The 14658-nt window shown below is 36.2% G+C and overlaps 1 protein-coding gene across 4 annotated transcripts in view; it reads left to right on the forward strand.

Annotated features, from left to right (window-relative positions):
* stox2b (storkhead box 2b) overlaps window positions 1-14658 on the forward strand; it is a 74264-nt gene that overhangs the window by 36020 nt on the left and 23586 nt on the right. Inside the window, exon 1 of one of the 4 annotated variants that reach the window (XM_082176920.1) lies at window positions 8747-9959. The exons of 2 other annotated variants lie outside the window; for them this stretch is intronic. In XM_082176920.1, the coding sequence (XP_082033046.1) occupies window positions 9935-9959 (25 nt within the window). In that variant the 5' untranslated portion in view covers window positions 8747-9934. Of the gene's footprint in view, window positions 1-8746; window positions 9960-12405; window positions 14480-14658 lie in introns of those variants that run through there. One more of the 4 variants, XM_082176921.1, reaches the window with a different exon arrangement.

Consider the following 14658-nt stretch of genomic DNA (forward strand, 5'->3'; position numbering starts at 1 on the left):
CGACGGACAAGGTTGATAACTTACAGCTGTACTTGGACAGGTTTTGTGGAGTTTTAGAAATTCTATCTGATTGTTTTGACGGTCTCCTGTTTAGTCCAATCATATTTTTCGGTCTCTGAAATCTTCGTTTCCCCCAGTTTAGTATTTTCTCAGTCAAGAAGAGTTTTAAAACGATTATAGGGAATTTTATTCTGTCATGGGTGAGTTGGGAGAGAGATTTACTGTTATCTTACCTGGCTATCGCTCAGCACAAAATTACACTGACTGACTATAGGGGGTTTTCTGGAGGAGTTCCCAGAGTCATTAGGAAAGTAATGTTAGGGAAGTCTGTGTTGGTTTCAAATGTGTAATTAATTTGAGGCAATAAGTATTACATTTTTGGTTGCAGTCTCCTGGAGAAAAATTGTGCTACAGTAAGAGGAAAGATTTGTGCATTGCTAATTTAGGAAAACCCATCATATCTTTTAGCCTAAAATGGAAACTTCAAACCGCTACATATCTTTAGTCTTTCGGATCCTCTTTGGACACGCATATACACACACATTCTCTTAGTCACAAGGAAAATGTCAGAGCTCCGTGTCAGTTCAGGGATTATAGAGGGATTCACTTAAATGTTAGTGAAATCCCAGATTTAGTTTCAGTAGATGCCTTAAATTGGACATGTGTTATGGGATAGACTTTTTCCACCTGCAGTTCCTTCATAATATTTACTTGCGTTATGTCCCATAATATTCCAAGATTTTCTGCATTAAGGGATCTTAAACTTTGTATTTCAGTTCAATTGAAAATAAGACCCAGATTTCGTGGCACATATGGTACTGGATAGTTTGCCATTAAAATATTAGGAGATTGATTTGTAGGCCATTTATTTTAAATAGCTAACTGCCCAGATCAGAGACCATTTTATCTTGAAAGGCTTCTTAATGCTGCAATCAGACTTTACTTTGACTCTTTGTATACAGTCATTATTTCTAATCTGACCCCACTGGTATCATACTTGGCGTAGTGTCACATAACAGCTCTAAAATAAATAACAGCTGGTCTTGCTGTTCAGGGCATACAAAGCAATAGTTGATGGGACCAGCTTAGATGTCAGTAAACCATGTGACTGCATTTGACCAATTACCCTTATCAACCTCTCCAGCTCTCGCTCTTTTTTTTTTTTTCTTCCTCAAGAACTACTTATACTGGTCTAGCATCTAATTTAAGGTCAAGCTTCACTGCATATCATAGTAGTGATGTAATTGATGAAATAGTGTTTTGGCAAAATCAGAATATCGTGTTCTTGTGAATGTTTAAGCAATGATACATGTAATTTGTTTTTGTACAAAAGCATGTCAGGACATGATGTTGAACCATTACAGATCATTAGATATTCAGCACAGAAGCTTTCTGCAAACATTGCTATATTATTTTTATTTGATTTTGCGTCCAAACTCAAGTCGAGTGTTAAAAAAAAATCAATTTAATTTAATTTCATAATCATTTGCGATTTAGAGAAATTCATGAAAATTGAAAATGGTAATGAAAAATTGAATTATTTTTGCCATAAAACTTGTGGACTCCAATAAGGATTGAGAATGCCTTTTGTGCGAGCACCAAGACACCAAGCTGTCTTGAGAAAGAAACTTTTACATATTTTCTCTCTTAAGCACAGTTTAAAGTATCCTTGTCATATGCGTCCCATTAACGTCTTGCAAAAAAACATCAAACATTTCTATGTCATGAACAGTTAGAATGAATTGATGTTTATTTGTTGGGAAAATCCTTTACCAAGTCATTCCCAGTCAGTCATCAGATTGGCTTTTGAGACTGTTATTTACCACAAGCTGTTTTGATTGTTGGAGACTATTTGGGCTTGACTGTCATTTTTTTTTAATGCTTTTGTATTTGTTTTCTGGTGCTCTATGCATTTTCTTCCAGACTCTTAGAGAGAAGCTTTGGATGCCATGAAAAGGAACGCTTCTCTAGCCATTTGATTGGATGGGAACTCTGAAGTATTGGCAAGCCGCTCAGAATTGCCATGTCCCACCACACAAGTGCACACAAACACACTCGATCACACACACAGTTGCACACCATGTTTTCATTGTCCATGATTTATTTGGATGCTGAAGATGTCGCAAAGTTCTCAACAGCCTCTCTTTGCCGTCTTTCTCAGTCTTTCAATCCCAAAACCAATGCGAGTGCCTTCATATGTGATGGCAGTTCAGATTCAGCGTATGAAGTTAAGTGAAGTGTTAAATCGAGTTTTCAAACTGCGTATCCACAGAAAGTTTGAGAACTTTTTTTAGGGCTATCATAGTCATAGTGTTAATTTAAGATATTAATTAAAAATGTTTAATGCAACAGTTTCTCCTTGTCACTATCACCCTTAGCTCTTTTTGGAAACACTTTACCAATAAGGTTTCATTAGTTAACTACATAAGTTAACATGAACTTTTTTTATTTTTTATAATTTACTAATACATTATTAAAATCAAAAGTTGTATTTGTTAACATTAATGCATTGTGAACTAACATGAACATGCTGTATTTTTACTGAATAATGTTAACAAAGATTAACAAACACACTATTCGTGTTAGTTAATACATTAACTAATGTTAACGAATGAAACCTTATTGTAAAGTGTTACCACTTTAATGCAGGAAAAACCCTGAATGACAATATAAAACCGGCTTTTATAATGTCATTCAGGGGTTTTCCTGCATTAAAGTGGTAACACTTTACAATAAGGTTTCACTGTTAACATAAGTCTCTTAACTTTCGCTCTACATTACACATACTCATAAACACAAACATACTCTTTTTCTCACACTGTATAAATGAGTCTTTATACATGAAAATGTATAGCTGCCCTCATATATTTTAAAAAGAGGGTCATATTGTCATATTTGGGGGTCCTTGCCTAAATAAATCTCTGTTCTATGATGTGTTATTTATATGGAAAATAAAATGGGTCCTAACACTTGCCCTTTAAAACGATACGCTTAGTATATTGTAAAACCGAGTAATTGGAGCATCAAGTAGCACACATGGATTTGAGAGGAAAGCTTGATTTGATAACCCAATGCTATGAATTCTCTTTAACGTGTTAAAAGCTTTATAGCCTTTTCCTGGATCTGTACAGTCTCTTTTCTCAGCTATCTCTGTATTGGTCTTTCACATATTTTCTCCGTCCTTTCCCATTCGTATCCTAGCTGACACAGTCTCAGTAAACTGTAAGATGTCTGTGGGCCCCAACGTCGGAGCCACTGCGAGTTCTCCAGCTAACTTAAAATCTGCTATTCAGCCCTTTGGCATTTATAATCACAGTTTTAACTTTTATTCTTTTTTTTTTTTTTTTTGTTATTGCAGAAGTGACTGAAGCTGTTAACCTAAGTTTCAAAGATGACTTCAGCCTACTAATGCACTTTCTTTCATTTGTTCTCCTTGTTTTGCCTTTTTTATGTCTCAAGCATACTTTTAATCTTTTCATTCATTAAGCTTACTTTTGAAACTCAGTTCAGGCTGTAAATTGCAGATTGTGCGGCAAGAATGCAGGGATAGAAAGCCTTTTTAACACAGACAAGGTTGTCATCACCTCCTTTTGAGAAGGGCTGTGCAGTGTCATGCATGCATTTCTAATGAAAGAGCGTTAAACTTCAAACATATCCAGAACTCTTTGTGGTTTTCTCAGCATATTGCACTGTAAAGGACAGCATTCATTTTTGAGTATGTCATGTTTATTGCCGTTCGCAATCTTCTTGCCATAGGACTAAAAGAACGCTTCAGTTCGATACATGTCCCGCCGAGGCGATGCCTTGAGTTAAATCAGTTTTGACAATTAATTTGGGGTGGGTTTATCTTTTCTCTTTTCTCTTTTCTCTTTAATATTAAATTGGAGGTGGGGAATGAATTCAGAGAAGCTGCTACTCTGAGAAGGTTTTAGTATGCTGTGCTTTAGCTTGTTAAACTGTAAATATTAAACAGCAAAGTTCTGAGAAGTTGAAGTCCCTTTTAAATTATAAACACCTAAAGAAATATTGAAGCTAAATGCACATTCTTGCTTTCAGGCTTCAGTTTTTTTTCACTGGTCTGTGAGACGGACATCTTTACGCTCGACTTGTTTAGACAACCCACTGTCCTGTTGATTATGAAAATGTGTAGTTTTGCATTTCCCTGATATTTACAGAATGCCCTACCACAGTATTTCAGATCTTGAATTACATTTGGTGCTGATAAACATTAAGTTGTGTTGTTTATGTGTTGTGTAATGAGGTCATAATTCATATGACAGATTAATTTAAATGAATATTTATTTACTGAAGCTCTGTCTGAGAGTCTTTTATTCCAGATGTTTTTACTGGTGTTTTGGCTTTGTCAGCGGACCGTGACTGGTTTGATCTGAGCTCTTAGATCTTTAGGATTTGTTGCTACAGTAGGCAGATGAAATCTACATTTTGGGAGAATGTTTTAGCAGTTGCTCAGTTCAAGGCGTTCATACTGACAGACAGTATCAGTAAGATGTGTAGCTTTCCTTTGAAAGTCTCTAATGCTCTCTTATGCATTTATTTGATAAAAACAGTAAAATGGTAGTGTGTATGGATGGATGGATGGATGGATGGATGGATGGATGGATGGATGGATGGATGGATGGATGGATGGATGGAATACTATAGAAAGAAATCGAAATAACCTAGTTGAGCTCACTAACTGACTACTAGTCAATTTTTGACAACACAGTTGATTAGTTGACCGTCGTGACCCATGACTAATGTGCCATGACACCTTTTACTGCCTCAGGTCCTGAGCGAGGCCTGAGCCATCATTATTGGCAATTGACCGTTCGCAAAGACCCGCCCCCTTTAGTTACTGTTGCTATGTCCGACAGGCCACGCCGCTCCCACGCCACACCATGTTCTCACAGTGAAAAATACATCGAGGAGCAGAGAGGACACTGACAACACGCTGACAGACAGGATAGACCATGTTACTTCTGATATGAAACAGTGTCAGCTTTCAAATTTGGTCATTTTTTTTAAAGAAATTTAAACAATAAATACCATTTTGTGGCTCTTTAATGTGTCTGACAGACCGCTGTAGAGCCTCAGTTAAAGCTGCTCGTGAACCGATCATCTCTTCCTTCTAGTTAATTTACAGCATCAAATAAACATGAATGAACATAAGAAGGAATGTTGTTTTAACTGCGTAAAAACGTCAGGAAACTCAGTTTTTCAAGTTCAAATCCTCCCACGTTAATCTGCTAACTCTCCTTTTTGACTTGTCATGTTAATATGCATTGTCCTTGTAATAATAAACTAAACTAATTCTCCTGACTGCTTTGTCTGACAAAAATGGCAGATTCGGCGGATGGCGGATTATGATTGGTCAGATCACCTGTCAATCAAACTCCATGCGAAGGGTAAATTCGATCACTGTTGTCTTTATCAGATATTAACTGTGTTAACAGTTGGAGTTCAGTGTCTAAACCAGAATCATTTGCTTGTTCCACATCAGCGAAAAGATTCCAGTAATGCTTTTGACGGCACTTGACATACGCACATGGACATTCACCTATATGCACATCATCTCCTCCTGACATGTCGGCTCCCACACATACACTGCGGCATAAAGGATGCAGCAGAGCATGCTGGGATACAGAATGAACCCGTTAACCCGCCACGGCCCCTCGGCTGCCTGATGCAAGAATGCCCCCTGTGGAGAAACACACACATACTCGCACATTTACACCAACACACACTCACTTTTTAATGTCTGTTTTTGAATATCTAAATAAATCTTTCATAAGCACCCAGGCAGAGGAGACAAATTTGTTCTCTGCACATATATTTAGTAGATGAGGTTTATTTTATTGATTTTGTTTTGAGTCGAGAGATGTGTTTAATCAAAGATAAGTGATAATGCGTTTGCTCATCCAGAAATGAACATTTTAGCATTAACTGAAAACGAGTTATGAATGAATCCGTCAGTCTGGTTTTGTGAACTAAATCAGCTAATTAATTGAAAATATCTAATTCAAAGGATAATTTATGTATCAAACATCACGGTTTCATGTCAAGGTTTTCAGTGAATTATGACTTATTTAGGTATTTTTCCTCATGTTCCTCAAACTATCATATCACTTAAGAAGACTTAACATAAATGGCATTACACTAACTAAAGTTGAAAAAGTGGAAAAGCATGATAGGACCCCTTTAAATGATATGTAAATCTAGAGGAAATGGTACGGTGTGTTACTGCTGGTGTTCTGACCTGGTTTATGCGGTGTGTATGTTGCGTGTACATGATTTGCCCTGTGCATTTCAGTGTATATATTTTATCTCTCCAACACACTGGAGAACATTTGTTAAATGATGGATGGAATCCATGTGTGTGAGTGAGAGAGCATGCAGCTTAACACCCTGCATTTAGCATCACGCATGCAACTGTATGTCTGTCTAAATACCTCACGTGTGTTTGCATTCGACAATAGCTTATGTGCAACTTCACTTGCTTTGGTTGATTCTGTTGTTTTAGACATCAAAGACATGCACACCAAAGACCCAAATCGTCATCAGAGATACGGAGCACTAGCACAGAGATTAGTGTGTTTTATAATCCGGAACTCTGTGTAGAGCGTCAGGAGTCAAATCCTCCGTTCTGTCTGTGTGAGTGTGTGGAATCTGATTATCAGCCCTACGCATTACACTTCTGGGTCAAATTAAACTAGTATGTCTTGAGTATAATTCACAATGTTTACTTTTATGGAGTTAACCTCTTGACAGAATCAGTTTAGAATCAAGAGACTTTTGCACAAGCAAGCACTGGCAGGGATGTTTTTTTAAAAAAAATGTTTATATTCATAAGGTTTGGTTGGGGAATGTATCATGACTGAAATTGTGAAATGGCCTTAAACAATTACTAAATAAACTGCAAAACGTTTTCTAATACATTTATTTCAACATTTCTTTTGACAGCGCTGTACGAGCTCGCGGGACCATCTGGGGGACACCCTTAGCATGTTAGCTAGGGTTCAAATTAGGGCTGTGCTGTATATCGATATACAGTGCAGGCCAAAAGTTTGGACACATTACTATTTTTAATGTTTATGAAAGAAGTTTCTTCTGCTCATCAAGCCTGCATTTATTTGATCAAAAATACAGAAAAAAAATTAATATTGTGATATATTATTACAATTTAAAATAATTGGTTTTCAATTTATTATACTTTAAATTATCATTTATTTCTGTGATGCAAAGCTGAATTTTTAGGATCATTACTCCAGTCTATCACATGATCCTTTAGAAATCATTCTAATATGATGATTCATTATCAAAGTTGGAAACAGTTCTGCTGCTTAATATTTTTTCATAATCTGTGATAATTTTTTAGGATACTTTGATGAATAAAAAAAAGAAGAAAATGTTTTAAAAATATAAATCTTTTGTAACAACAATATACACTACTGGTCAGTAATTTGTTTTCTTTCTTTTTTTGAAATAAATCAATACTTTTATTCAGCAAGGATGTGTTAGATTGATAACGTGAAAGTAAAGAAGATTTATATTATTAGAAAATAGTTTTTTATTTTGAATAAATGCAGTTTTTTTTTACCTTTTATTCATCAAATATATTAGGCAGCAGAACTGTGTCCAACATTCATAATGAATCAGAATATTAGAATGATTTCTAAAGGATCATGTGATAGACTGGAGTAATGATCCTGAAAATTCAGCTTTGCATCACAGAAATAAATGATAATTTAAAGTATAATAAATTAAAAACCAATTATTTTAAATTGTAATAATATATCACAATATTACTTTTTTTTTTTCTGTATTTTTGATCAAATAAATGCAGGCTTGATGAGCAGAAGAAACTTCTTTCAAAAACATTAAAATGCACAATGTGTCCAAACTTTTGGCCTGTACTGTATCTGATATATTGCTTTTTATAAACGATATGGAATGAGGCAATACAGTTTATATCGATATACAGTAGTTTGATACGAGCACATCTGAAAAATAGCGGAGGACGCAGAATGAGCTGCTACGGGGAAGGTGCATAATTCACTTTGTCCTAAACATGAGCCATGCTTTGTAAGGGCTTACAAAAACTGGTAAGATATAGTTAACACGTGTAGTTTAAAGCGGCTTGCCCCGTCAGATGCTCTGACGTGTGTTGAGTCTGACACATACTTGCGCTGTTTAATGCTTTTGAGATGTGGTGTTTTCCACAGTGCACAACTTACATTTCACAGGTATATTCTAGTATAGGCTAATATAAATAGTCTGTACTTTTGTTTTTAGTTTAGAGAATTTAAAAACAAAATCATTGTAATAATAATGTAACAATGTAAAAAATAATGTTAGAATGTAATGTGATTTTTAACCCGTTTTTTGCACATAATAGGCTATTTATCATAGCCTGTTACATTCACTATATTTGTTTTCATACCTCCAATATGAACATTGTTTGTGGGACAACATTGGGCAGGATGTTTTTTTATTTTTTTTGATATAAATAGAATATCCAAATAGAAATATAGAGAAAACACAGAGCTATATACCGTATATCGCCGTTCAACCAAAAAAGTACAGAGACATGATTTTGTATTTTGTTCATATCGCCCAGCACTAGTTCAAAGCAAACCTTAACAAACATTTATTGCTCAAACATTGCTTTTATCCATACTTCATAGAAATGAAATCTAAATCAACCTATATTGGTTTGCTCTTTTGTTTAGGGCCTTTTCTTCATATCAAAGTCTCTTTTTGGTACGCAATGATCCAATCTATTTTAATTGTGTGAGAACAATGTAAACGCTTCTTCTCACACAATCGTGTACACACCTTTCCTTAGTGTTTGCACACCATTGGTGGAGTCTCGGGTGTCATGTCCTCAGGGTCACGCTGCGGAACAGGTATAGTGATATCACTCTGGCAAGCACATGAGAGTATATGATTTATGGACAAATGTTTGCTGCACGATGAAGCATGAGTCCTCTGTTTTCCAAAATATTGTATATTTTACATTTTAAATGTGTATACTAGCATATAGACGGCCTCAAAGCTAATAGACATGGATGGAAATCCAATTTTAATTGGGTGTTTAATATCAAGCCAGTGTGTTTGTTTGGTCGAGTTTGTTTGTTTAATGTTGCCATAGCACTCGCTCTTTGAATGGGTTCAATTTGAATGACAAAGCAGCTGACGGAAGCCCCCGCTGCACTGTGGGGTATTGGCAATACAGCTGTAATCATTCACATCAAAACCTTTACGAGCCAATGATTTCTGGATTATATTTAAAACTTAGGGCCGATTTCGACATTTTCAGCTCCAATTGCATCACAGATGTAATGCTGAAGTGATCTGTCGAGGGTATGTGGAGGGCAGTCATATTTCGAGCTAGAATTAGTTTTCTTTGATGTCTCCCCTTGAGCTGAGCCATGAAACAAAGTCATTTTTTTTGTGTGTGTGGAAGACGTGCCAAACAGTCTGAGCTTCTGTTTTCTAAGAGGCTACACATCTCATTCATTTAGGTTGTGCCGTGATTGAAGTCGGGCAGATCCACGGGGCATAAACATGCTGCCACACGAATTGGGGGAAAATTCCGCCTGACAGCTTTTTTTTTTTATTTTTTATGTTTTGATCCGTCCTGGAGACGAGACGCAAGATTGAAGTAGCCGAAAATTGGAATTCTTTCATATCTGTGGCACTTTCAACTTCACCCTGCATGTCTAGACTTTCCGTTACCACCATCTAGTGTTACAACCAACAGTAACTATAGAGAATTATGGCGCGTTCAAGTCCTCCTGGGAAGTTCGTATTTACAAGTTGAGAAGTCGTGTTTAGGAAGTCAGGTGCGTTTAAGTCACTTTCGTCGGAGCAAGATGGCAGTGTACCTTCTCTTAATTAACTACACAAGGTTTTTTAACTCTACTTCTGGAAAATGAAGAACAAAGAATGTGCATCAGGTGTGTTTTGCTTTTTAAAGTTTTTTTTTAATTAATTTATGAAGCCACTGTGAACTTTATCGTTGCTTATGATATTGATATATTACAACGCTATTATATTTTGTGCAGGAATTAGCTTAGCTAAGTAAAAATGCCTGACAATGTCACTGCTAAATACCCATAAATATTGTGGTGCTCTGCCATGTTTCTCACTGACTTTCCCCCAACTCATAAACATCCGGGCTTAAAGAAAATCTACAATCGTAAATGCAATCTTTTCGACATAACATGAATGCAGTGCACCATTAGGCCTAATGTTCAGTTGGTATCAGTAATTAAAGGTGCAGTGTGTCGACTCTTTTCTCTTCCACTAGCATCATATTTGTAATGGAATTACAAAAAAAAAAGTTTCTGTCCCAGAGTTACACTTTTGGGGAATTGTGTAGTTGTAGATCATTTTAACATAAAGACACTCACCTAACCTTTAGTTGCACAAATTCATGTTACATGTTTGACAAGTTTAAATAATCTAATGAAAATAAATGAAAGATTATCTTTTAAAATCTAAATCATTTTCTTTTAATTGGTTTTTAGCCAATGTGTGCAAAATTTGTGGTTACATCCAAGAATTTTCATTTTTTTGTACATGGCCATATTTGAATAAAACTTATATTATTACAAATTATTTTTCTAGAAGATAATCTCCACTTATCTCTCTCTCTAATAAAACATAGCATCTCATGTAGTCCCACCCCACCAACACAAGCTATATAAGGTGATTTGTTGCTGTGGCTTCTGGTCTCTGGATGCCACAGTGACCGCTGTAATGTGCTTTTTGTCTGTGTGTAGAGAATGTGTGTTATAATGTTTAACGCAACAGTGCACTTTTGTAACTTTTATTTACTTAGTATGGGGGAAGTTTTTGTCGGCATGGACATTTATCTATTGATATAGGACTAAACGGTCTAATTTGTGTCTGTAATTTATAAAAAGCAGCAGGCTGTAAAAATTAATAACCCGGGCTAAATTGCCCTGGGCTTCGTGAAAAAAACCGAATTGTTAGGTTATAGTGCAGATGTTTTGAGGAGCATATACGAGACCACAACGTCTTTATGGTCAAGCCACTTGTATAATAGCGGTCACCGTTCAAATTAATGCACGGTTCATACTAACTATATGTACAGTAAAGTGTGTAAGGCGCCAATAAAATTATTATAAGAATTATTCTCTCATATATAAATCTTTGAATGAGTAAAATTGCCTTTGTCTGTTATTACAGACTACACAACATTACTACTATATTATTATTATTATTATTATTATTATTATTATTATTATTATTATTTATATAATATATTTACATTTATATTCTTAATTAATTTTCCTGGTTCAATAGGGTGATCTTGTAAGAAGGTAGCAATGGCTGGGACAGTCAACAATAAAATCTACGAAGAACGGGCCCAGAAATCATTCTAATATGCTGATTTGGTGTGCAAAAAAACAACCCTTTTTTATTATTATTTATTATTATTATTATTATTATTATTATTATTATTATTATTATTATCATTATCAATGTTAGCCTAACCGTTGTACTGCTTAATATGTTTGTGGTAACCATGATATATATATCTTTTTATTTTATTTTTTAGGATTCTTTAAATAAAGTAAAAAAAAATGTTTTTGAAATATTTTAACTTTTTTTTAATAAAAAAAAATGTTTAGCATTCTAAATACATTTATGGTCACTTTTAATATTTTAATACATTCTTGCTGAATACAATATTAATAGTGATGCTTGGCTCAGAAGGAATAAAAAAAAATAAAAAAATACTACTAAATTGCAACCAGTCTATTGGTTAAAAACATCATTTATTTTCCATTTCCAAGTAAATGGGACTATTTTATCACCCAGAATTGATTCACAGTGTGATTAACGGTTCCTTTTATAGGGAGATCTGTCAGTCAGCCCTGGGAACCTGAATTAATTTCAGGGGCTGACTGCATGAGACAGCAGATCCTCTGTGTTTCTGAATAAAGCCTGAGCCTTTTGTGATTGTCCTTTAAGAGACCACCCCTCCCCCTCTCTCGCGATAACCCCCTCCCCCTCTTTCCTTCCAGCTCCTCCTCACACCCACTCGCCATAATAACAGCTACCAGTACCATGATCATACACACTCATCGTTTGCCTCGAGATGGAAGTGACGTTGGATTTGGGTCATTTGTGGTGCATGATGTCATTCGACTCTTGTACACTCCGATTATTAAAAAAAAAACAGGAATCTCCTTCCCCAAAATGTAGTAGTAGTAGTAGTAGTAGTAGTAGTAGTAGTAGTAGTAGTAGTAGTAGTAGTAGTAGTAGTAGTAGTAGTAGTAGTAGTAGTAGTAGTAGTAGTAGTAGTAGTAGTAGTAGTAGTAGTAGTAGTAGTAGTAGTAGTAGTAGTAGTAGTAGTAGTAGTGCTACAATGTTACAGAATACAAAATAACAAATAATACAAAGTATATAATATCAAAAATCATGTTATTGAACTTTAATACATAAAGTAATGCATCCTTCCTATTCAACTTTTGGCCCGCAACAATAGAATAATAACAAACAAATAAAAAAAAGTTTAGCTTTTAACACCTTTTACATGTCACTGTTTCTTTTCATGTCCATAAAAAACAAAAACACTTTCAATAAAAAATAATTTCAGTCCTCCTGATGTTATTTGGTATACTTTCCTTATGTGTGCTTCTAGGTTGCTATATAGCACCTTTATTCGACACTAACACGTACGTGCCAGCTTTGCAGGTTATGCAATGACACACGGATCCCGACCGAGACGAAAACAGGAATTTTCTCTGTAAATCATCTGTGAATTTAGATTTAGGCTTTTTTAAAACGCTGTTCAGGAGCCATGTGCCACTGTTGACAAGCAAGCCGTTGTGCTGAGGGTAATGATTGAGATGCAGTTTGACCAATTTTTGCATTACTTGCATGACCGACCGACCAATGGTGGCGTGCGAGAAGGCGGGACCTAAAGCAATGCAAAAATGCTCACAAAGGCGCATTTTTTTTTGGGTCCAAAAATGTCCGGGAAAAAGAGGATGTATGGTCACCCTAGCGTCAACTAGTCGCTGATCAAGGCCTATAGAGGGCGCAACAGGATAATCAATCTTTGAAGTCCACTTTTATGCTTCGTTTCCAACAGTTAAAATGACAAATAACTGCATACTCTGAGAGCTCTCCACAAGATATGTTTGATTATACCATCTGGATGCTCAAAATTGAGCATTGAAATGCACATTTTAAACAGCTTATTGTACACGTAAGTTGATCGCACGCGCACACATATATAGAAGGTAGCTCACAGATCAGGTGGAGATCGCGCACACAAACATTTAGTGGCGCAGAAATGTAATGTCAACACTGTTCTGTGATTTTTATCAATAAAATAGCTTAGAAACTGAAGAGTTCTAGCATATATTTCTTTGTAACTAAACCCCACAGCTTCACTATTAGTAGAGACGCTGCAAGGTAGAAATGATTCACACCCATATATGCATTCATATAAATGTAATCTTTACTGTTCTGCTTTATCTGTATCTGATTTAGAACGAGCAGAAATCTGTGAGAAATATAACAACCCAAAGACAAAAAAAACGGAAAAAAAATAAGCTGTTATTTTGGAGCGCTGTCATATGCTGTAACTGTGCACAAGGCAACCCGCGTTCGAGTCTCAGCTCGAGGTTCAGGCTTATTTGTTCATTAATGACATCATCAGCGACCAGTCGACGTTGACTCGACTTTAATCACATAAATGTCGACTTCAGACATTCGACTTCAAAATCAGAAGTCGTTCAACTCCTAGAGTGATGTATAATTCAAAACACGCGCAGCTGAGTTTTATAGTTTTAGCCTTTTGATAGAATTTGCTGGTAGACCAGAATAAAGTAAGTTACAATAATCAATCCTAGATGTAATAAAGGCATGAATAATCCTCTCTGCATCAAGCCTAGAGATAAAGGGTCGAATACAAGTGATGTTCCGAAGATGGAAAATCTCATTTTTTAAATGAGTATTAAAAGTCATGCATTTATTACACATTGGAAAAACGTGCTTTGAGCCTGATTCCTTAAATTATTAATTAGCAGAATGTGGCATAGTGGGGAAAATCTGTGGAACCTGAAACCGAGCAGCGGAAAGAGAGAAAATGTGGCTCGTGGAAGAACAGGCACTAGGTACAACAGGGATGCGTTGCCATAACAACCTTTTCTGTAAGAGCCCGCCCACTAGACTGTGTCAGTGGGCATTCCTGGGAGTGAGCAAGTGTTGTAAGGACCCCCCCTCCCCTCCCCTCCCCTCCCAAAAAAAAAAAAAAAACACAGTGCAAGCTCAGCCACCAATGTGATTGGTCACACCTCCCCTCTCTTTGTGTGGACCAGAGCATGCTGGGTAAGACCCTGGAGTGAATGCTCATTTGTCTGTGGAAGGCTCTCGGAAGGATCCCAAAGTCTGCTTGGATTTTAGGAGCTGGAGCCACACGGAATAAACCGAGGTAGAGCTTGATCTTCTTCTCTCTTTCATCGCAGCCACGGCTGTGTTTCTATCGCACGTTCATCTGCACGCGTGTGCTGTTGCGTTGTCAGAATGAATCACAAAAGAGGGGGTGGGGTTGATCGGGAGGTGTTTGGACAAAGAGCCCAAGCTGTGGGGGGATTGTTTACTACGCAGCGT

This window comes from Leuciscus leuciscus (genome assembly GCF_965113295.1).
Source record: "Leuciscus leuciscus genome assembly, chromosome: 8".
In the NCBI taxonomy this organism is placed as follows: Eukaryota; Metazoa; Chordata; class Actinopteri; order Cypriniformes; family Leuciscidae; genus Leuciscus; species Leuciscus leuciscus.